This window comes from Alosa alosa, chromosome 13 (assembly GCF_017589495.1).
Source record: "Alosa alosa isolate M-15738 ecotype Scorff River chromosome 13, AALO_Geno_1.1, whole genome shotgun sequence".
Lineage (NCBI taxonomy): Eukaryota > Metazoa > Chordata > Actinopteri > Clupeiformes > Clupeidae > Alosa > Alosa alosa.
This window is the reverse complement of record NC_063201.1, coordinates 27,565,926-27,590,925: the sequence shown is the minus strand read 5'-3', so window position 1 is coordinate 27,590,925 and position 25,000 is coordinate 27,565,926. Positions and strand designations below refer to the sequence as shown.

Below are 25,000 nucleotides of genomic sequence, written 5' to 3'. Positions count from 1 at the left end.
GCAGAATGAGAGAGAGAGATGGAGATGGATGGAGAGAGATTGATGGAGAGGAAGAGGGGGGTGGGGGTCTCCATCCCCTCATGGAAACTTAATGACACAACTGTTAAACAAACTCTGTCACCTTCAGTCTCCATCCATCCACTTTTCTCAACCTCTCTCTGTTTCAGGGTCTGTGAAGGTCAAAGCTGGGCTTCTTTGGAAAGCAACTGGACTCATGGAATTTGATGGAGGAATAAACGTTTTTGTCGTTTCTGTATACAGTCATGGAGCATGTGAAAGAGGGCCTTGGTGGTTTTGGTCATTAAGATATGAAAACCGCTCTAGAACTCGAAATAGCTTGCCACAGATTCTCCTCATAGACATCAGATTTTCAGTACCTTTTTTGTCAGTATGTCTTGCTAATAAGCCTCCAATATAAGTAATATACACACACATACACTCTCTCCAAGCTTGGTGGGTGTTGGTGTCCGCAGTGTGTGTAACACTACTAGACATATGAGCTGCAGCTCTGACAGCTGTGAGGGTGTATCGAGAGAGCAAGGGGGAGTTGGAACAAAAGGTGTGTGGGCAGCTGCCACTGCACTTTGAGCGGCTTGCAAAAATCTGACACACACAGACACACACATATATAAGGGGTTTTTTTTTTTTTTTTTCGGGTGCTGAGGATCTGACAAACTTCTTTACTACAATCTGGCAGCAGCTAGCACCCCTGCCACCCTCTCAATTACCCCCAAAGACACTGATGAATTGGAGCCAGTTGCTGTTAAAGGCATATTAGGGCAAAGGATGTGAGCATGTGTGTGTGCGTGTTTCTTGTTGAGGGGGGTGTTGGTAGAGAGAGGATCTGGGGGAGGGCTCTGTAGATGGGGAATGGGGGCGGTCATCACTGGAGTAGTCACTTGTGTCATCTGATCGCTGGAGGGGACACACCACGTTCTTGGACCCCCTTCTCTCGGATTATGTCTTCGTTGACTTGGGATTTATCAAGAAAGTGCCCTCTGCTAATTCGGTCATCTGAGTGTTAGGATCCCGATTTGGAACGCAGAGGTAAGAGTTTTTTCGGACACGAGGAACTAGCACCAGTGGTTTTGTATGTCACATAGTTCTTGCGGTTTTGTTCACTGAGCTTCTGTGTAATGTGGGCACCAGGGGAAGACTTGTTGGTTCACAGAAAGAGGATATTGTGTTGGAGTTGACCTGCAAGAAAGGGCTTTATGGTTTGAAACAGCAAGCACTTTTTTGCCCAAACAAAAGGCTCTGTTATTGCAACACTTTTAAGGAGAAAAGTGAACCAGCACTAATACTGAGAAAATCTTTTACATTTTTCTTCCAAGAACTGGCTTTGAGCTAAAAATTCTAAAAATAGAGGAATCATATCACAGATGTATTTGTAATGTTGTAAAAAGCTACAGATTTGTACTGTCTAAAAGCGTTATTACACTGCTAATGATCAGAGACGTCTGACACCTCCAGGATATCTCGGCGCTCGATATGAAACGCAGAGAGATGACAAATGGAATCCCGCCCACTAGATTTTTACCAGGCCAACTGAAATGTTTTCTGTTTTTCAAAAATGCCTCTGACTCTCTCCCTGCCGTCGTAGCCCGAGCTCTGTCTTCTCTGCCTGCCCTGAGTTGCACAGGCTTGAGAAAAGTTGAGATCAAAAGGGGCCGATTGAAAATGGAGGACCCGGGGTTAAAGTCCCTGGGGGACATGTGGTAGGTGTTTTTGCCCTGAGGCGAAACACGCTGAAGCATTCTCCAGCATAAACACAGTAAAAACCTCAGCACACAAAATACTGAAACGGTGCTCTCTGCAAACATAGGATAACCTCTGTCTCTTTCTAATACAGACACTCTTTCTTTCGGATTTTCTCTCTTGGCCATTGGTGGAGTTCTATCTCACCTTTTTTTACCCACAAAGTGAAGAATTATCAGGTCTTGTAGTGCACTGACTTCCTTTGACTAAATCTTTTCTGTGCTTCCTCTTAACCTGTTCTGTTTAACAAGCAAACAAATTGACGTCACAGACAGTTCGGCATTCCTTGTTATGGTAAATGAAATTCCATTCGCATTTTCCATTCTGGTTGAAAGCATAAACTGATTAGACCATGTTTCTTTGTTGTGCGATGGTTGTTGCTGATTAGTTCTGTTTTTAGTAGCAAAGCTTGTTGAGCTTTTGTCAGAGGAATGATACCTTTTGTGATACCTGTTGTGCATCCAGGCCACACACACCCTTCTCTTATTGTGATGTTTATGTCGTCAGCGTCTGCCAGACAGTGTGACAGGGTGTGTGTCCCTAGTACCTTCAGGGTTTTTTTTTAAAAAATAATCTGCAGACATCTCCAAAGAAAGGCCACAAGCCAACGTAACTTTGGCCCACTCAGACAGGGTAGACAATGAGTAAGAGTATTGGTGCTTTTGAACATTTAATAAGTCGCTATATTTAATCACCTTGATGCAGACACATCCATTCAGTGGGATTTGCAGCACTGCAAAGGCATACATTTTTCACTGCTTATTCACAGTAATAACTGGAGTTCTGAGTTTTCTGGATTTCTGAGTTTCTCCTGAGTGTCACGACATGGCTAAGCCTGTGAGAGAGAGAGAGAGAGAGAGAGAGAGAGAGAGAGAGAGATGACAGTTGCAGTTGCTGGAGACCCAGTTTATGGCACTCGTTGTTGGCTGTTCAGCGCTTCACCTCAGCTGTCAGTGGACAGGTGAGACTGCACCGCCTTCAGTCTGATCCTACAGATACGAGTGTGTGGACCGCAAACAGAGGACATTGTTTCTGTGTACCCCTAAGCTTCATGGTTCACTCACACGAACACCCCCCCCCCACACACACACACACCTCAGTATACAGGCACATTATCTGAATTCCAAGAATAAGGAGTTGAGTGGACAAAACAAAAAGGCTTGTGACTATGTGCTTTTGTTATGATCTCCAAGCGTTTGAATTAAAAGTAGCAGCACGACTTGGCACAGACAGGCATTTGTCCTCTGCCGTAGCCTGAGGAACGGTGTGGTGTGGCGTGGTCTGAGTGTGGCACAGTCTGTTGTGGCATTGGTGGCTACTGACAGGTGGTGCAGCCGATGCGTGATTCACAAGCTGAGGAGCACAGATCCGCTGGAGAGCCAGCGGCCCCACCCCTTCACTCACCACCCCCACACCATCCCCCTCCGGAGAAGTGCTGCCCTCACATAGCACACACACACACACACTCACTCACGCACACACACAAACATATATACACACACACACACACATACTCTCTCACTCACGCACACAAACATACGCACACACTCACGCACACAAACATACACACACACACACACACACACACACACACACACACACACTCACTCACGCACACAAACATACGCACACACACACTCACTCACGCACACACACACACGCACACACACACACACACACACACACTCACTCACGCACACAAACATACGCACACACACGCACACACACACACACACACACACACTCACTCACTCACTCAAACATGTGACACAAACCACACACACACACTTACTCCACGTGCGCACACACACACACACACACACACACAAACATACACTCAAATCGTCCACGTATTTCAGAGAGATCAGGTTCCTCTTGAAAACATGCTGCCCTGCCTCATTGCTCCCTCCATGTTCTTCTCTCTTTCCCATCCTGGCGAAACTCACCCCACCCCACTACTGAGTTACCCTGCTGTCGATCCCTGTGTCTAGGATCCACTGCACCTCTTCATTTTCCCCACAGTGGTACTCCCCCCCACCCACCCCCTTCAATTCCCCCACTTCATTGCAGCTTCGTTGAGGCAGTAGAACTAAGTCTGTGGGCCCCCTCAGTCACGCCAACTTACCCAACCCCCACCCCTCCCCTCAGAGCCAGTGCTGGCTGGCCGGCACATAAATGTGAGGCAACAGGCTGGAAATATCCTGCAGTTGGTGCTGGCAGTACAGCCCAAGGTTGGAGTAAATCACGGAGTCCCAGAGGGGGCCGCCAGGGTGGGAGAGAGCGATCGGTGTGTCCCGTTTTGGGCTTCCACTGGAGCTGGTCTCAGAGGAGCCATGGGTCAGCGCTCCTCACCTCTCCTAAATGGAAAACTCCCCGTTTTTACTCAATTTACGAGCATGAGTGGCCATTTTTCGCTAGTGTCCCCAGTCTCCTGGGGTCTACTGACTCTTCTGTGGATGTCCTCTTAATAGTTTAGCCCACCTCTGATCTAGCAGGTTAAGACATTGTTTTGTGATGGCCAATGACTTTCGTATGCCTTGAATGCATTCACTGACCATGTGAGACACAGCAGATTTATTAAGAGCAAAGGTTTGCAACCATGGAGGGGTGTTGCAGCTGTGGGAACCGCACATTTGGCTAACTGATACTGTATGTGATGTTTGGCCAACTGAGTTTACCTTTTGATTTTTGACGGAGCAGTCAATTTAAAGATGTGTGTTTCTTCTGTAATTAAGAGGAATTTCTGTATTTTTTTTTTTGTCTAACCAACAACAACAAAAAAATTAACCACCCTAATTTTATACAACTTCCGAGGAACCTGTATTTATTCAGTGCTAATTTAGAAATCTGGACCTTTCTGTTTACCAACTACAACACATCACGCAAATCACTTCCCACACCCACTTTTTGTAGATAATAGCTAACTGAACTACCCACACCCACTACATGTAGCTGTAGTAGCTATCTGAACTCCGCTGGTGCGTCGGTTTTACTACCTCAAACGTGCATTTCTTTCTGTGAACTGAACGCCATGTCGTCCATTATCCCTTACATAAAGTAGCTGTGAAACGGCTAACTGAACTGAATCAATTAGCCTAGCACGGTGCCTAAAGCGGTGAAGGTCTCATTGTTTTGGAAACGCCCACCAGTATTTCTGCCCATGGTGTGTTTGTATCAACATTGCTGCAGTCAAGCGCTGTGCTGTGTGGGATTTTCTTCCAAGTTGTATGTATTGAATTTCCTTGTATCGTGCTGAACGAGGCATAGCACAAGTCATTTCCACCACTTCGTCTCCATTTTGTTGTCACACCAACCAGCCAGTAAATTCTCAGCTGTCTGTCAATCTTCCTGTCCGTCAATCTCCTCTTGCTGCTATAGCAACAGATCATGCCTTCCTGTAGGTAGGCACCCGGAGAATTTCCCATGTCGTGTCCCGTGTGACCTGACTTCTCACCCCATGCCATAGGGACGTGCCTGACACCCTTTTAAAACAGCGCGCAACTGGGATCCCTGGGATTGTTTGCTTGGTGCCCTATATGCACTGACTAAGCCTGTGTTGGGTTTTCTCTGTAATCAGGCTGAGGGAAACAGCAGGCAGTGTTGTATGGGTAGGCCCTTGTGTTGAGCTGAGGATACAGAGAAGGAGATGGAGGAGGGGGATAGAATGAGAGAGAGAGAGAGAATGAGAGAGGTGATGGATTTCTCAGCGCCACTTTGGCTGCGGTCCAGACCCCTAAGCTCTGGCACTGACCGTTATCTCAGAGCCCCAGGCTGCTTCGCCTCCAGTTACAGGCTTTGGACAACAAAACTGGACAGTATCACACACACCCTGCCGAGGAGATATCCTTACCCACATACACACCAGCCGGCAGGCAGGCATGCCTCACGTATGCCCACACATGGGTAGAGGGAAGATGGTGTTATCTCAGAGCAGAGCCTGTCCTCCCGAGCACTTCAGTGGCTGAGATGTGAGGCGGCGTTGCGGTGGAAAAGGAGCCCTGGTGTCTTCGGCCGGAAGCAGGAGGCTATTAAAAGGTGTTAATGTAATATGAGATGGACCCCGACGCAAGGAAGGAGACTGAGGCACTGGGGAGAGGCACACCGGAGAGTTGTGTTTGTCTGCCGTCCTTCAATGTAAAGTGTGTGTGTGTGTGTGTGTGTGTGTGTGTTCTCTCAGCCAGATGCTCTTAACATTTAAATACCCATCCGTTGTCCTCTGAGAGACTAGAGCCAGGTGGTAAATGCTGTCACAAATACCCTGTAAATGACGGCAACAGAGTAAACAAGACGAGTTGCACAACCTGCACACACAGTGCCAAGATCTCTCACTCTGGGTTGTAATTAAAGTCTTATTTACACTTTATTTACACGTCATTCCACTACCTTACACACTGGATCCACAGAGTGAGGTATCCTGTAGTATTTATGTCAGGCATAATTGGTTGGCATAATTTGTCCCTCTGTGTTTTCCATAGCCCATAAACTCAGGCTCCTGACACAGTCCAGGCCTGGCTTCAGCTCGTGTGAAAGCAGTGGCCCCAATATCAGAGCTGGGAAGTGTCCTCCTCTGCCCCCACCTCTCCTTCCTCTGCCACCCTCTTTCCATTCCTCTGTCCTCTCCTCTTCCCCTCCCTCCCTCCTTCTCTCCCTCTCTGCAGCAGCATGCAGGACTAAAGGTGGCAGATAAAGCTGGCGTTTCATGTATGCCTGCAAACCCCACGCCATGCCACGCTGTGCCCCACCGCGCCCCAGCCCAACGCCTCCCCTCCTCTCCCCTATCACCTACCTGCTCACGGGTCGGCCTGCCTTTGAACGGCGGGCCGTGCTCCTGATGGACACACTGACCCGGCTGCCCGTCAGCACGGTCCTCGTGCTGCCTGAGGGACAGCAGGGCCTGCACCCTTGTGTGTGTGTGTGAGTGTGTGTGTGTGTGTGTGTGAGTGAGTGAGAGAGAGAGAGAGAGAGAGAGAAAGAATACAGGGAGGGGAGGGTCGTGGTGGCCACCCCACACTGGGAGTCCATGTTAAGGGTTTAACTCCAGGCCTCTGTGGGGATTCTAAGGCATGTTTAGGAGTCTATAATGGGGTGGTGTGTGTGTGGGGGGGGTCTGCGTCTTCCAGTTTACTTTATAGTTGTAAAGCTTGCAATTTGGAACTGCACTTCATTTTAAGTCCTAGATGAATACGTTTACATATGTATAGACCTAAGTCCTAGATTAATATGTTTATATATTTAGATTTATATGTGTGTGTGTTTATATGTATGTGTATATATATGTTTATGAATGTTATATTTAAAAAATGTCAAATAACAAGAATTTAAGCAAAATGTTGCTAGAGAACTTTTAAAGTGTAGAGCCATGCTAAGATGACATCAGCTTGAAACATGAATTCAGGATAAATGTGAAGTTTTATGCCTTCACTTCAGCCGTGACTCATGTGTCTGTGGGACCTCACGGGTGCCAAGATCGCAGTCTCGAAATGACACAAACTTCCTCCTTCCTTTCAAATGTTTTTCTAAGTGTTTGGCTGTTGCTACGCACCAAACGTCACAATACAATATTAGACATAAATATCACTGTAATCGTTTCGAGCATCCGCAGCCATTTTTGAAATGAAAACATTGCTTGTTAATTAAAGATGTCTCAGTGTGTGATTGTAGTAGTGTGCAAACGGGTGGATCAACAGACTTTTCCTGCTGAGGCAAAATCTGGCTCATACATGTGAATCAGAGATTGATGGGGAGAGAGAGAGAGGAGAGAGAGAGGGAGGGTGGGGTGTAGGGAGGGCTCCGATTTTGTTGTCCTCTTGAAATTGCTTTTAATAGTTCTGTCATTTTGCGGAGTCTGTTGTAGGACTCTTTAAATAGGAAACCTCTGAAGGGTTTCCCCGTCTCCGTTGTGGTGACTGGGTCTCTGTCACGGTTGTGTGTGTGTGTGTGTTTGTGTACGCTGTCTGGGCTCTCTGTGTGTGTGTGTGTGTGTGTGTGTGTGTGTATATAGAGAGCTCCTATTTTAAGGCTTACTTTTTTTGACCTACAGAAACACTAATAGCAGGTCTTAAAATGATGGTGGCGGCTAAGGCTATTCTGAGGCCGTAATCAGCTCATTCATACGTTCGCTCACTCAGCTGTAGTGTCTCTCTCTCTCTCTCTCTCTCTCTCTCTCTCTCTCTCTCTTGCTCTTGCTCTCTTTCTCAGCCTCTTTATGCAGCCATTTTTCAACCTCATTAATAAGGATGAAAAAAGATCAACCTCATTCTGCCCTTTTGTTATGAATGGATCAGAGTTTCATGTATTCAAGCACATATCAATCCATACAATGTAATTTAAACTTTCAAATATAATTAGAATTACAATATATATAAGTAGGAACTATTTCAATAGGTGTATACAACACATTTATATTAATCAAGTATGCGGCCTAGTTTGAGGTTTGACTAGGAGAAAGTCCTTTGTCTCCGATGGCACCCTTGAGTCGCACAGGGGCCCTTCGGCTACCAGAGCCTGGGCAACGTAGGACCCTCGGCCCGCTGCTTGCCCCGCTGCTTACTGCTGCCACTCTGCCTCTGTGTGCTGTGTTGGTTAGATCCGTAATCGCATGCGGCACGTCGGGGAGGCAGTAGCTTGCCGCGGGCCCCAGGGTATCAGCCATGTGGCGGTGATGTCTCTAATGAAGCTGACACTGCACAGCCAACCTCTCTCTCTCTCTTTCGCTCTTGTTCATTCATTCGTTTATTCTTTTGCTCTTTCCCTTGTGTGCTCACTCGTTCTTCCCTTTATCTGCTTATCTGCCCCCTACACCCCATTTTAATACAGTGCACCCCACACACACACACACACACATACTGTACTGTACGTATAACCCCCAGAGGGCTTTTCCTGACAATCCCCCTCCCCCTCCGCGGAACCACAAACCTCAAGAGAACAGTCCTGTTTCCCCGTTTTCCACCGGAAGTCTTCCCCAACTGTTGTTTGTGCCATGCTTCAATGCTAGGCTAATAGGGCTAGTGTTTGTGCCATGCTTCAATGCTAGGCTAATAGGGCTAGTGTTTGTGCCATGCTTCAATGCTAGGCTAATAGGGCTAGTGTTTGTGCCATGCTTCAATGCTAGGCTAATAGGCCTAGTGTTTGTGTGAAGGGGGCGGATTTGGGAAGCTGTTGAGCCGTTCGGATGCCTTGCACACACGTCCCAAATCCCTCTGGGATCAGTGGAAAGGTTAGCGTCAAAGCCAAACCAATTGAGCATGCCCAGGTTCAAAGGTTCAAATCCAAGGAAATCACACGTCCAGGATAGCGTGTGGATGAACTCTATAGTGTCTGGTGACTCACAACAGATATGACCATCTGCTGCTCTTAACGTGACATCAGTGTGTGCTTGTGTGTGTGTGTCCGGAAGATCTGTGTACCAGTCACTAACCTGCCCTCCCCCTCTTCTCTCTGTCCCTTCTTTTCTCTCGTTCTCTCCTCTTTCTTTCTTTTTCTCTCCTCTGTTTCCCAGGAGTAAGAGCACGTCGGCTAGCTGCGCGGACGCTCACGCAGAGAGAGAGAGAGGAGAGGCTGTTGCTCTAGAAGACGCACGGATGACCACGTCTCCCCCGCAGTGGACCATGATCTGAGCCACTAGGACTCGGCCCCATCTGACCCCCCTCTTGTCTCCTTTTCCTCTGCGGAGGAAGAACGACACGGGCCCTGACGGCCTCGGATAGGTAGAGCGAGAGAACGACAGCGCAGGAACAAGGAGAGAGAGAGAGAGAGTCCAGGCGCCAAAGCATTCACGCACACAGCTCCTCCCCCCCACCCCCTTCACGGGACAGAGACGACCTTTGACCCCCAACACGCGCCCCCCTGAGTCCCCCAGCAGCAGAGCGCAGCCATGGGGAGGAAAAAGATTCAGATTCAGAGGATCACCGACGAGCGGAACCGACAGGTGAGGACTCCTCAGGGGGCACTGCTGCCAACCCAATGTGGTCATTTCATTGGGTGTGTGTGTGTGTGTGTGTGTGTGTGTGTGTGTGTGTGTGTGTGTGTGTGTGTTTCCACCTGTTCGGTCATCATCAAGTCGTCACTGCTCAGGGCAGAGCGGTTGAAACCGATTATGGGAAAGGCTTTGAGGAATTTCCTCTCCACAAAATGGTACCTTCCTTTGTCAGTTGGCCTCGCTTTTCAGTGAGAGCTCTGTGAATATGCACACACACACACACACACGCATGCACACACACACACACACGTGCCAGTGTTATCTGTAATGCATCACAATGTGTAAAAATACCCAGTTTGTTTAAGCACGCTGCCAGTTGTATTGTCTTCCTCAGGCATTGTTGTGTTTATTTGTTCTTGTTTGATATTACCTGTTTCCTCCCGCTTTGAAGCTCCGCCATTGCTTTGTCAGTGTCTGCAGAGTCACTTAGGAGAGTGGAGTTTGTGGCTTTTGAGAACTGCTGTGCAATGATCACTGGGATAAGGCTTTTTTGCACTCTGATATTTATGGCTTTTACCACTTGCTGCCTACCTCTGTGGCACCTGGATGTCACCACTCTGCCATAGCTATCCCCTCCCCTCTAACCCAGGCCTCACCCCACTCTGCCATAGCTATCCCCTCCCCTCTAACCCAGGCCTCACCCCACTCTGCCATAGCTATCCCCTCCCCTCTAACCCAGGCCTCAGCCCCATCTGCAACGCCCCCTTCCCCACCCCCTCAATCCTGCCTGACATTTCATGGGTGGGGGGAGGTTCAAACAAACATTTCTATTGTTAAGTTAAATGTCTTCGCTAATCAGCATCTGCATACCATGCTGCTTCATTCTTCTTCTTTGATGAGAAGTTTATTGTAATCACAAATACTGAAAGGCACAGATGTTTTGTGCTAAACCTGAAGTGTGATACTTAGTGTTGGAAACCAGCACACACACACACACACACACACACACACACACAACCCCACACCCACAGACTCGGCACAGGTTGTGGCAAGGGCTTTGGCTGAGGTGTGATAGCACCTGAATCCACCTCTTGTCACAACACAGTCCTCTTCTCATAGTGAAGGAGAGGAAGAGATGCAGAGCGTGAAAAAAAAAAAAGATTAGTTTGCTGTTGTTGCCATTGGATACTCGCACTTCTATTCTTAATGGCAATTATGGACTGCCTGTTAATCTTAGCATTCGCTGCTGACAGAACTCCAAAGAATATTCTTTCCAGTCACCTTGTTCTTTGCATGAACTCCAGTCTACATCGATGAAGAGGAATAACTTAAACAGAGGTTGCAGAAACATGTGGCTAAATATTTGACTTTTCTTACAGTTTATTGGATTTTTTTATTTATTTATTTTTTATTTTGTTTCCTGTCCTTACAGAACCCAACCCTGTCTTCTCACAATATGTCATTTGTTTCTTCTGTGATTTCCCCCTCATAGCATTGTTTTCTATCTGTGTGTGTGTGTGTGTCTGTGTCTGTGTGTAGAGGTGGTGGGGAGTGTGATTTGAAGAGGGTTTTAGTAGGCGGTTGCCAATGGAAACGACCCCGAAATAATTTGATTTGTGGCAGCGGGGCGCTGTGAGTGAGCAGGAAAGGGGAGGGAAAAGAAAGCAAGCGAGAGGGAGGGAACGCAAGCTGTCTTCGGCTCTGTGGAGAGAGAGAGAGAGAGAGAGAGGAAGGGAATGCAAGCTATCTTCGGCTCTGTGGAGATGCATTAGAGAGAGAGAGAGAGAGAGAGGAAGGGAATGCAAGCTGTCTTCGGCTCCGTGGAGATGCATTAGAGAAAGCGGGGGAGAGAGAGAGAGAGAGAGAGAGAGAGAGGAAGGGAATGCAAGCTATCTTGACTCTGTGGAGATGCATTAGAGAAAGGAGGAGAGAGATGATTGCAGGGATGGATGGATGGAGGTGAAAGCGCTTAGGTCTCAAATGTCAACTCCAAAGTGTGTGTGTGTGTGTTTATTGGTGTGTGTGTGTGTGTGTGTTTATTGGTGTGTGTGAGTGTGATGGTGGGGGGGGTGTACATTTTGTTTGTGCTCATCATCATCTTTCTCCCCTCCTTCTCCTGAGTGGAAGAATTAACAACGATGCGCCTCGTGTCACTGTACATTTCTGAGATGCCTTTACACTGAAGATCTCTAATCAACACCTGCTCCTCACACCTTTGCCTCAGCTTCTCTCAACTCCCATCACAAGTCTCAACACACAACATATTATGCCTTTTTCACAATTTATTCATTACATTGCACTAATGAATGTACGTATAGGTGTGTGTGTGTGTGTGCGTGTGTGTGCAAATAATTAGCTCCACACTATGATTTTTTTTTTGTGATGAGCTTTCTTTCTTAAATCCTTGTTCCCTGATTTGATGCTGGCTATTTAAATGGTTTCATTTTCTCATTTACAATTCTGCTGAAACAGACCTCTTTGTATAATTAATTAAGTGGAATGTTTAATAATTAATTAATTGGAGGTGTTACACAAATTAATTCAAATGAATTACTGCTTAAAAGGCTGAGACGGAGAGGTGTTTAAGATAGAGATGCACCGATATGGAATTTTAGGGCCGATAACGATAACCGATATTTATTGGTTTGTTGTGGCCGATACGATAACCGATAATATTACTCTTGAAAAAAAATTGTGAAAAGTGATTTGGGGGAAAGCATTTAATAAGCATAATTTTATTGCAGTAATTTTACCTACCACCAAATGATGGACCGAACTCATAATAGTCCTCAATAGTACGGCAGTCAACAACATAACAGTAGCCTAGTCCTACAGTATGGCTCCTTTAAGTGAACCTGACGTCAGTGGAATTGCGAGCGAGTGGCTAGAGAGTTTGAATCGTTTTCATTTAGGACTAAACACTCATAAACGGCTGAGCTTGGAATAAGCTATAGTATAGCGACCAAATCAGAGTTTGTGAGGGAAACTTAGGTTTGGTTTCAACTGCGGGTAACTGAATAAAGCTGCAACTCCTCAGACTGTATCTTATGTCCGTCTACTCTGTTATGCACAACCTGCTGCAGCAGAAATGAAAGGCGTTAGCCCCGGAAGGTTTAATAACTTATTATGATGACCTGTCTGGAACTGAAGCACGAATGGTTAGCATATTTCTAGGTAATAATACAAAACCCAAGCTGAAGTAATGCAAATATAATACTAAAACCACTAACTTAGAACTAGGCCTACTTATGTACTTTCGTCCCACTAACGAGTTTGTTTATTTGTTTCCTCGACCAGCGGTAAAGTGCAAACACACCAGCACAAGGCGGCTCTAGATAGGGGCTGAGCTCCGGCTCTGTTATGGTTCCTGATGGAGCCTTTTCAGCATTGATTAGGGAGTCATTACAGAGCAAGGTTCTTGTCTGGACAGCAAAGGATTTAAAACGGAAGACTCCAGTTTATACCAAAGAAAGTCTTGCCGGTAGAATCTTTGGTGTGAACCTTCCTAATGGTTCAATGGTTTGGTTTTCTGTGCATCTTCCCAGTATCTCAGGACTACGTTTCATCCCATTTTAATGTGTTGTTTCTGTATCCCACTGCATATGAAAGTGAGTCTAACTCTTATCCCTCCTCTTCCTCACCCTCCTCCTCTTCCTCCTCCTTGATTGTCTTTGGCAGGTGACATTCACCAAGCGGAAATTTGGCCTGATGAAGAAGGCGTATGAGCTCAGCGTGCTGTGCGACTGCGAGATCGCCCTCATCATCTTCAACCACTCCAACAAGCTGTTCCAGTACGCCAGCACGGACATGGACAAGGTGCTGCTCAAGTACACTGAGTACAACGAGCCGCACGAGAGCAGGACCAACGCAGACATCATTGAGGTACGAGCTCCGCCTGACCAACCCCCCCACCCCCCACCCCTCCTCGAAGTGGAGGGCAAAGGGGCATCACCCCTGTAGGGCGTTTGCGGTGTTCGGTTGTTAGGTCAGGACTAAAGGTCATGACATTTCCATTCTCACTACTGAATTGATTTTAACTTTTTTTTTCTTTTTTTTTCTCCATGTTATTGGGAGCGAGAAATATATGATTTTTGGGTCTTTACCTCAATACTTTTACTTTTACAATAATTTCAATAATGTACAATAGTTTACATTGTAATTTTCAATGTAATTGCTATAATGAAAGAGAGATGTTGTGATCTTGTGAGCTGCACAAGTCCCAAAGAAGTGTATAGCTCATCAGAAAACACTAAACCGCGTAAATGAGTCATGTCGTGAAAAAAACGGCTCACAGACGCTTTTTGATCACTCAAAGCCTAATCATAGTGCTTGTATCCCATATTCAGTGAATCATTTATGTACTGGTGGTGTGTGTGTGTGTGTGTGTAAGCATCCTGGCCTGCGTGGGCTTTTGCTGGAGGCCCGCTCCGATCTGGCCACCTGTGGGCCGTGGCCAGAAGGCTTGCCACCGCCGGTTCGCCCGCCCAGCGCACGGAGATTACACGGCTTATGGGCCACCGTAGCTGCCCCCCTGGCCCAGTGCCCGGGAGACGGCGGGGCAGCCGAGGGACAGCTGGCCCTTCTGCCACCTTCTCCGGCCTTGGCACGGAGGGAGGGCAGGAGCACCCGCTCACGCTCACACTCACACTCACACTCTCTCTCACACACACACACACGCTTGTGTACATGCAAACACACATGTGTACATAATTATACACACACACACACACACACACACACACACACACACACACACTGAGAGGGCTCTCTTAACCTGGCCCCAGACATCACAAGATGGCTGCCTCAGGGGGAGCGAAGACTGCCGTGTGTGTGTGTGTGTGTGTGTGTGTGTGTGTGTGTGTGTGTGTGTATGTGTTATGGTATGACTGTGAGTATTATGAGAAAGCGATTCTCGCACATCCCCTTTGCTTCTTCTCTGTTAACCTTTTGTTTCCCCTAATGGTTCAGGCTACCCATAAATGATTCCACCATATTCCAACCGTGGCTACCTTGTACCAAATCTCTGAGTGTGTGTGTGTGTGTGTGTGTCCGTCCATGTGAGTCCACTGTTCCTGTGTGCTGTGGCCATGAGCTTGTGCTTGTTCTGAGGGAGACGAGGGTGATGGAGGGCCACTGGAGATGTTTCTCTCCCCAGCGCAGAGCACAACAGCACAGAAGAGAGTGAGCGAGAGGGGAGACTCCTGCTGCAGATGGCTCTTAAGTGTGTGTGTGTGTGTGTGTGTTTTTTTGTTCCATGTTAGGGGCGTTGGGCTGCTCTGGGCCACATCAGTGTAAGCCTGAGTGGCTCTGTGTGTGTGTGTGTGTGTGTGTGTGTGTGTGTTCATGTTCACTTCCTAACACACACACACGCACATTCTGCTGCGGCCCAGAAGCCTGCCTCATGCAATATTCAGACCCAGGCGAGAGGCACCGAGCGTGAATGACTCCCAGCCCCTCCAGCCATACCAGGAGCCTCCCCCCCACCCCCTCCCTCTCCCAGGGCCCCAGCCGCCGAGCTGCACATGGCCTGGGTATGGCCCAGTCCGCTCCAGCCTCCTCTGGCTCTGGGGTCCAGGCAGAGAGAGGATGGATGGATGGAGGGGACGGAGGGTGGAGTAGGGACAGGGCGACTGTGGTGGTGGAGGTGGAGGGGACGGAGGGTGGAGTAGTGGACAGGGCGGGTGTGGTGTTGGGGTGGACGTGGAGGTGGAGGGGCTTGGGAGGGTAGAGGGACGAGCAGGGGGCCCACGAGAGCACCAAGGCACAGGGACGTGTCAACTCGCCACTCCCACCTCTCTTCAAGCTCTCTGTGTGTATGAATTATGGAACACACACACACACACACACACACTCTCTCTCTCTCTCTCTCTCTCTCTCTCTCTCTCTCTCTCTCTCTCTCTCAGAGAAACACACACAAAGCATCTTGCCATCCCCTCTTCAAGACTGCTGTACTCAGTGTTGTGTGTAGGCTTCTCTCACACTCTCACGCACACACACACAAACACACACATTTCTTTAATGCACCCCTGAACAGTCATGCATATGCACACACACACACACACACACACACACACACACACACACACACACACACACACACACACACACACACACACACACACACACACACACACACAGAGAAATGGCACGTGCAGGGAGAGAGGCTGTGTGTGTTGTCTGTGTGTGTGTGTGTGTGTGTGTGTGTGTATGTGTTGGCTGCCTGCTTTTCTTGCCAGAGCGTGTTAATCCGCTTGACTGCAGATCCCAATCAGGGGAGAGTGAAGGAAAGAGAGAGAGAGGGGGGGCGAGTGTTAACGGAGCGAGATGGATATCGAGAGAAAAGACATAGATAGAGATCGAGAGAAAAGGGGAGAGAGAAAGCGGAAGACATATGGGGGAGAGGCAGCGCTAACAAGAGGAGATGGATATCGAGAGGAAGAGCGTGAAAAAGTCTGAATCGGGGTGGGGGGTCAGGCAGAGGGAGGAGGAGGAGGAGGAGGAGAAGAAACGAGGGATGCCCTTTTGTTAAGCGGCTCAAGGAGGGAGGATCTTGCCTCAGCACCATGGTGCTGTGGGCGGCTTAAGGACTTTGCCACTGGCCAGGTTTCAGCTCCCTGTTGTGCTGTGCTGCAGGTCTCAGTGGCACACCGCACAGACGATCACTCTCATGGCCCAGCGTAGGACGCCACTAGGACCAAACTCACTTCTGTAAAAATAAAGAAACCAGTTTCACCAAGCAAAATGCAAAATGCACCTGGTGATCTCTTCTAGCCTGTGGACCTCTACCTTTGCAGTACTGAATGCTGAGAATGTGTGAGAAACATTCTCACACATTCTCATTCTCACACATTCTCATCCTCCCACACACACACACACACACACACACACACACACACACACACACCATTACCCCACCATCTTCTCAATTGCCCTGACACACGCCCCTCCCCTGGGGCTAATCCTGCTTTGTCATGTCAAACAAATTCCTCCTGCTCCCCCCTCTATGACCGGCATTTCCCCCAAGCACTAATCTGCACTGGGCAGACGGAGAGAGAGAGAAAGAGAGAGAGACAGACAGCGACAGAGGGAGAGAGAAAGACAGGAGGGCAGACAGGGGCTACCGATGTGTTACGTCTGGGAGGTCACGACCCCTAGCGCTCACCCCACCCACCTAGTGGTGCGACGTGAGGCCCTAAACCTCCCAGTAGCATACACACAATCTGATCAGATTAATATTCTGTGTCATTGTGTTAAGCTCAGGAAGTATCAGCGGTATTATCCTTGTTGTCCTGTGAGTAACATAGACGTGGGGAGACGGCACGGCATGTGCCTCACCCATGGCTTTGGCTTTTTTTTTTTTTTTTTTTTTTTTAAGTAGCCTACCCCAAAGCTCTTGTTTTTACTTGTTTTGGTCTCACTTTTAACAACCAGCTCTTCTAAATATGACCAGTTTGTGACCAAAAGTTTTTTTTGTGTTTTTTTTTCTCCCCTACTGGGAAGTGTGGCCTAGTTGGGCCTAACGCCGTGGCTCCTGAGCGGCGCGGCCCAGTACAGCGCTCCTGATGTGACAGGGCGGTGATAGCCTCCCTCGCTCCCTCCATTAGCCACATGCATAAGTCATGGCCCGTTGGGGGCACAGGCCCTTTTAAGGGGTGTGTAGCGCTGGCGCCAAAGTGCTCTCTCTCTCTCTCTCTCTCTCTCTCTCTCTCTCTCTCTCTCTCTCTGTTCCTCTCTTCTTCTCACTACCCCACCTCACCTCTATCAGCCTCTCCTGTTAAGAGTAGTTTTCCCTCTCTTTTGAGGTAGATTTTTCTTTCCATCATTCTCTCTTTGTTAATGTTTTTTCCTTTCTGTAATTTCTGTCTTTTTCTGTCTGTCTCTATCAATCTTGCCTTTCTCAACTTTCTCGCTCCCCATTCCATTTTTTTCTCTCTCTCTCTCTCTCTCTCTCTCTCTCTCTCTCTCTTTTCATTCTATCATCTGTGCTTCTGTTGATATTTCTGTCTTTCTGTCTTCTGGTCCTTCTTCCTCCTCCTCCTCCTCCTCCTCATCCTCCTCTCTCTTCTCTCTCTCTGGCCATGCTCTTCCCAGACACACACACACACACAACCCCCTCACACACACACACACAAAATCCACGCTGTATGCTGAACTGCAAATGGGACGTGACATTACATGCAGACACAGGGCTGCCCGGCTCACCCCCTACTCCTCTCAGTCCAGAGAGAGAGAGAGAGAGAGAGAGAGAGAGGACAGAAAGCATTTAAAAAGAGGCTTGGGAATTGGAGGGAAAGAGGAAGAGAACAAGAGCGAAAGAGAGGGAGATAGAGAGCAGGGCAGAGGAGGACATGGATGAGTCAGGCGGGAGCCGTGGGAAGATTCTGTCAGGAGGATGAGAGGAAGAAAGAGAAAGAGAGAGAGAGAGAGAGAGAGAAACCAGGCAAGGAGAAAGACCAGGATGGCCTGAGCTCAAGAATGCAGAGCGAGGGGTCTCTCTCATAACGGCGAAAGAGGGAGAGGGAAAAATGGAGAACTAGTGAAGGTGAGAAGGAGAAACCGAAGGAGAAGGATCAGGATCGAATCAGCAAGATTGCAATGAACAAGAGCAATGGGAGAAAGAGTGAGAGAGACATGCAGAGAGCGGAAGAGAGAGAGGGGGGGATGAGACAGAGTGAGAAAGGGAGAGAGAGAGGAAGGAGAGGGAGAGAGAGAGAGAGCGCACTAGAGCGCGAGAGCAGGAGAGAGGGAGAGGATAGGGCGAGAGGGGCGGAGGAGCGAGCGCTGCAGCCAGTCACAGTCGGAGCCGCTCTGCGGGGGAATCTTACCCTGGCAACACAATAGAAGGCGCACTTGAAAGTGAGTGTGCCAGTGGGGAAGAGGTGCGCAGGGACAGGTGAACAGATGGAGCTGACCGAGAGACAAGCTGATCAGCTGACCGACTCCCCTCGCACGGACGTGTGTGTGTGTGTGTGATAGATAGATAGATAGATAGGTAGATAGATACTTTATTGATCCCCAGGAGAAATTCAAGCAATTCAAGTGTGTGTGTGTGTGTGTGTGTAAGCAAGCATGTGTTTTTTGGCACCATTACTACTGTAAATGGGAATATACACAACGTCTGAAACAAATGTTAAGGTGAATAAACATTTACTGTATGCATACACATGCACTGTATGAATACTGTACATGTTATTCCTCAACAGCATATCATAACTAAAGAAGTCTCTAAATAAGAGGCTGCGAGGAAAGGTTTATTTTGTTGAAAGCAAGCAATGATTTGCCTCTGTGCTGCATTAAAAGCTTATTTCAGTGCAGCTGTGAAAGCCATATGATAGCACGTATGCTTTTTTTCAGGATTAGCCATTGGACTCAATCAAAGGAGCACTGATTGTTGTAGGAGCAGGATTGCAGTGGTTTAACATATCACAGAGGCCGAGTATGATCTCTCAGTGCATCAACCGGCTCAGTTTTTAAAACTTTGATTTGCACAAAGCAAAAGAATACTCCACTTTTGACTAGCATTTTCCCCCCTACTATTTGATGATGAGGGCCCCAACCCAACCAGCAAAGCTCCTTACTGGGAAAGCCTGTTTTGAAAATCCTCTCAAAATAAGACCCTGTTTTCTGTGGCGAAGCTCCCGAGCAAACTCCACTCTGAGCTTTCCTCTCCTGGTGTGAAGCCTCTGTTCTCATGTTCATGTGCAGAAGGTTGTTTTTTTTTAATATACGTCACAGCACAAAACCTGACTCACTCACACTGCATTTGAAGTGAAAGTTTCTGACAGTATGTTTTGGAAAAAAAAAAATATTTATCTTGACGATATATGATTATAAATAGCTGTTGTTTAGTACAGTAAAGGATGAGTAACCATTTTAGGATTCCTAAAAGGGTTCAAATCTGCAATGCTCATCGCTACATTACTTGTCAATGAAAAGACTCCAGCTTAAAAATGAGAACATGTGAAAATGAAAAATGTCCCTCCTCTCCCCCTCTCCTTGTTTTTTTAAATGTTTAAAGACGTTGCGAAAGAAAGGCTTTAATGGTTGCAACAGCCCTGAGCCCGATGGCGAGGACTCCATTGACCAAAGCCCATTAAACGAGGACAAGTACCGCAAGAGTGAGGAGCTGGACATCCTCTTCAAGAGATATGGCGTGAGTACCCGGCACCTAACTATTTCTCTACCTTGCTAACCTTCAATCCTCTCTCTCTCTCTCTCTCTCTGCTTCTCTCTTTTCTGTCCCCCCGCTTTCTCCCTCCCTCTTTTTCTGTTCTCCCTGGAACGCAAAAGGCTCTGAACAAGAAAGAGCAGCGCGACTCTGAGAGCCCAGAGCCAGAGGAGCCGTTCTCGCTCACCCCGCGCACTGAGGAGAAATACAAAAAAATTGACGAGGAGTTTGATAAAATGATGCAGAGCTATAGGCTGTCAGTGAGTACCCGCGCGGCTGCCCCTGTGGCCACGGCAACCAACAACAAATAAACAAGCAAGCAACTACAACAACGACTCACAGAGCACCCGCCTCCCCCTTTCCAACCCACCTACCACAACCCCCACCCCACCCACCCATTTCTCACCGCCTCCTCCTGCTCCCTTCCCCCCACTCTTCACCCCCACTAAATGTGTGTGTCTGGGCAAGGAGAGGAAGAAGGAGAGGTTGAGGGGTTTGGTCGGCCACTCTCAACGAGGTTTACACAGACAGGCTAAATTCAATTTCGAATGGCTCCGTCTAGCTAGATGTTTTCTTTTTTTATTATTATTATTATTATTATTATTATTATTATTATTATTATTATTAGAAAAAAACTACAAATCCTTGGCGTGTCCAATATGTTTAATGGCCTGACCTGCTCCTGACTTTGCTCTCTTGTCCTCGTCGGAAAATAACTCCATATGTTCCCATTAATTCCATCGCCGTTCCATTAGGACTTTGTTTTGTCAGATGGATGCCGGTCTCGTTGTTGGAAGCTGAAACGGCCATAACTGGAGCTGAGGATGAGCAGCCTGGAAAGAGCTCTTTGGAAGAGAGGAGGTTTAGGCAGCTGCAGCTCCAATGGCACCGGAACAGGCAGGCTTTAGCCAGATGTGCGTTAGCCGGGGCCAGATGTGGTCTTCTCCTCCAGCCAGATTTATCGTCTCTCTATGCAACAATGGCTTGCAGAGTAGAGATTCCGGCTCGTTCTGAAACAAACAAAAATCGTGGGAAAAATTCCTAGTTCCATGCAATCCTGATACCCTCAAGTATCTTTTGAATCAATCATCTCAGAGTTTATAGGAGAAAGTTCATAAACAATGCAGAAAATGAAAATAAAGAAACCGCACAAATATTTCAACTGAACAGTCATTTCCAGCGGGAATTTTCAGGATAGTCCCAAAATGGCCACAACTTCGGACAGTTGTCGATAGCAGGCCTTTGACTCAGTCAAACCAGCTTAGTGAAAAAAAAAAAAAAAGGGAGACCCGCTCCGCCTCCAACGCTGTCTATCTCCTGGTCCTCTCCCTCTCGGCCTCTCTCTGCCCGGCACACACACCCTGACCTGACCCCTCCCTGGCGACGATGAGGGGGCGAAACTGAAGCATACAGCACCAATCTGTCCCGCAGGCGTGTGATCCCTGGACTGCGCTGGCCCCAGCTCTGTATGGCCCCGGCCATAACACAACCCAAGTCAGCCTTCTCTCTCTGTAGCAGTGGGTAGGAGCAGCACAGAGCTCAGTTTGGGACACCAACTCCCCAGATTAGGGCTACAGTGTGGGTTGGAGTCGTTTTTTGATGATGAAAGGCAATCTTTTAGTGTTTCATGCTAGCTGTGATTACACTGTTGTTGTGTGCCAGATTGTGGGATTGGCAGTGTTTTTCTATGTTTCCCTCTGGTGTTTGTAACACACTGAATAGTCCAGAGGTGCAGTTGAAGTCAGTCTCTTCCTGTAACTGGGGCCAACTCATGGGGACGGGGCCTGTGACGCTAACCCGACTTAATGAGAGGACTGATGCCTGTTACGTACATGGAGTAAGTGCTTCACCGGTGGTCGCGACCTAAGCAGGTCGCTGCAGAAACCAGGGCCATAAATGTCAGCGCAGTTTGACCCAGCTCAAGCGTGTGTGTGCGTGTGTGTGTGTGTGTGTGTGTGTGTGTGTGTGTGTGAGAGAGAGAGGTGGAGCTGTCGAATGAGCAGGGCTTCTATGAGTGCAGAGGGAACATTTCAAAGGCTCACGGGACACTGGGGAACGTGGTAAACTAGGGCACTGGCGTAACTCACTCTGATATCATTACATCCAGGAAACACTCCAAATGTCAGGCCCTGTGGAAGCAAAAGGACAGGCTCTTCGAGACCTCAAACTCCCACTGTCAAACTCTTGGACACTATAGACACTAAAGTATAAATACATTAATTATATGAATACTTATGATATATTGATATATTAGCATAGGACCTCCAGTCATTACACATTGCTTTGTTTAGTTTGTCAGGTTTACTTCTTGCTTCAGACCACATTTTGCATGTAATATGGACAGACATGCAGTACATCAGAATTTGATACACACAGCCATGCTGGAGTATAATAGGACTCTCACACAGCTGCAGCCCTTAGACTTGTTGTATTGTATGGGGAATAGCTGTCTGCTTCAACTCCACATGACATGACCTGTCTCCCACACACACACCTGAATGTCTGACCCCTGCCTGTCTGGACCGAGAATAAAAAGCATATCTGTCTTGGCCAGTGTTTATCATCCAGAAAAAGCAAAAACAGTGGGGATGCTTTATCTTGTCGCCTGTGTTGGCACCCCCTCCCCTACCTTCCTCCCTGAGGCTGTGCCCAACCCCAACCCCTGCAAGACCCCCTTCTCTCCCCTGCCCCTGCCCCTTACCCCCCTGCCCTTCAACTCTCTGTGGCAGAAGGTGCTGTTGGCCCAGTGCTGTATGCTCCGTGTTTCCTCTCCTCCTCCGTTTGCCCCCAGCTAACCTCGCTCCACCTCCATCACCCACCCCCTTCATCCCTCCATCCCACACACCCCCTCTCCTCCCCTCTCCCCGCCTGGCCTGTGTGCTGTGCTGTAACCCCAGAGCTATCTCCCACAGTCTGGCCACCAGCATGCCACATTTGGCACGTTGATGGTGGTGGTGGTGATGATGATGATGATGATGGTGATGATGAGGATATTGATGAAGGGTTTTGTCATGAAAAGGGGAATTAGTGACCCTCTATGTAGCTTTTGACCTCTGATAGAAAATACTGAGGGGCTGGACCTGTTCTGTTTAAAGTTAAGCTGTGGAGTTGAGAGGCTGCTCAGTCACCACAGAAAGGCAGGGCAGCAGAAGTTTGCCATCTGTTTCCAATGGCAGTCTCTGAATTCTTGAGGTGGACCTGCGATCAGAGATTAGGCAGATTAGGTTCCACACCTCCCCAGTGACCCACACACACACACACACACACACACACACACACACACACACAGGGAACGCCCTCCATGTGTGTAGGGTTAAGGGAGTCAGGAGAGAATGGGAGAGAGAGAGAGAGAGAGAGAAAAGGTCAAGCACTTGCTGTTGTGCTGCCTCCTCCTCCTCCACCACACGCCGCCCCTATCCAGGCTTCCAGGAAAGAGTGAGAGCAGAGAGAAGGACAGGGTGGAAGGCAAGTGAACAGACAGACCCAACTCCTCCAAACTGGGTCCCCTCGCACAGGACACAGGAGGCCTCTCATGGCCCACATTCTAAATTTAGTGGCCCTGCCTCCGTCGCCAGAGTCGAGCGCTGGGGAGCGGCACAGCGAAAATGGGTTGCGGCGTGCACACAGCCACCGGACAGTTTGAGTCCACCAGAGCCCAACCCCCCCCCCCCACCCACCCACCACAATCACCACCTTCATATCCCTACAGAACACCATCACAGCCCAGGTGGAATCATTAACTCATTAGAACACTCTTGCACGGAACTAGGAAGTTGTCAGAGTACTTGCACAGTGAAAAGACGGAGAACCCATTCTGAAGCTACACAAACCCACCAAACCCCACTCTGATGAGCTCACATGGCCAGAACATGGCTAGAACCACAAGCACCCTGGTGGAAGCACACGCGAGCACAGTCTCCCAACACTGACCTAGAGTAAACTTGAGTGTCACATTCTTTTTTATTCTTTCAGTTTTACCCCTAGTATGTCTGAATTTCCCCAGACTGTACCAGACTGATCCAGAATCCCTTTCATTTCCCCCACCAGTGCTGTCAAAACCACTTGTGATAGACCTCCACTTGGTAGTCGAGCATTGTGTTTGCTAAAATAGAGCAGCCCACAGTCAATACTAGGTTCAGATAGGGGTTTTGTAGGATGGTGGTAGCATTAGCTTGAAGGATAATCGCTGGTGAGCAAATCTGCTGGCTAGGGTAGGGAGACACTGGGTAAGGTGTGGCCTGACGTGACTGCTGGTGGGAAGAGAGTAGCTCTGCACGTGACCTGTGTTTCCCAGCACACTTCTCAGCTGCTTACTGCTTGAGTTGGTTTTGTTCTCAAGTCACACGAGCATGCCATGAAAATCCCCAGTGTGTGGATTGAAGAGCTTGTCTTGTATGTCTTGTGTGTGTGTGTGTGTGTGGAAGTATGTGCAGACTGTCTGTGGGTGAAGATGTGTGCATGGATGGGTGTGATTGTGTGTGCGTGTGCGTGTGTGTGTGTGTGTGTGTGTGTGTGTGTGTGTGTGTGTGTGTGTGTGTGTGTGTGTGTGAATATGGATCTATATATCTGTGTGTGTAAGGGAGTGCGTCAGTGTGTCTGCAGTTTGCATATGTATTCACCATCCCTGAACATCATCTCTATCTCTCCCTCTCTCTCTCTCTCTCTCTCTCTCTCTCTCTCTCTCTCTCTCTCTCTCTCTCTCTCTCCCCTCCCCTCTCTCTCCCCCTCTCTCTCCCTCTCCTCTCTTTTCTTTCTCTCTCTCCCCCCCTCCTACCTCAGTCCACAGTCCCGGCGCCCACCTTCTCCATGCCCGTCACCGTGCCTGTGTCCAACCAGAGCCAGCTGCAGTTCAGCAACCCCGGCAGTGCCCTCGTCACCACCTCCTTCGTCACATCCACCCTCACAGACCCGCGCCTCCTGTCGCCGCAACAACCTGCCCTCCAGAGGAACACCGTGTCGCCTGGGTTACCGCAGCGGCCGGCCAGCGCAGGTGAGTGTCGCCGTCAGTGCATGGGTTATGGGCTGGGCCCTAGTGACCGTTGGTGTCTTGACTTGACCCGAAGTTGCTGGAGAATGGCCCTTGTAATAATTGTAATAATCCCTTTGTATAAAAGTGTCAGCCAAATGAATTAATCAAAATGAGTCCTATCAGCTAT

General features: G+C 48.4%; 1 protein-coding gene across 12 annotated transcripts in view; it reads left to right on the top strand.

Moving 5' to 3' along the window:
- The window catches only part of mef2d (myocyte enhancer factor 2d), a 60,486-nt gene that overhangs the window by 16,998 nt on the left and 18,488 nt on the right, over nt 1–25,000 (top strand). For 7 of the 12 annotated variants that reach the window (XM_048261491.1, XM_048261492.1, XM_048261486.1 and 4 more), the window contains exons 2-5: nt 9,257–9,685; nt 13,355–13,558; nt 19,967–20,104; nt 24,624–24,834. In XM_048261491.1, coding sequence (XP_048117448.1) covers nt 9,632–9,685; nt 13,355–13,558; nt 19,967–20,104; nt 24,624–24,834 — 607 coding nt within the window. In that variant the 5' untranslated portion in view covers nt 9,257–9,631. Of the gene's footprint in view, nt 1–901; nt 1,048–9,256; nt 9,686–13,354; nt 13,559–19,694; nt 19,830–19,966; nt 20,105–24,623; nt 24,835–25,000 lie in introns of those variants that run through there. The other 5 variants (XM_048261489.1, XM_048261497.1, XM_048261495.1 and 2 more) reach the window with 3 other exon arrangements.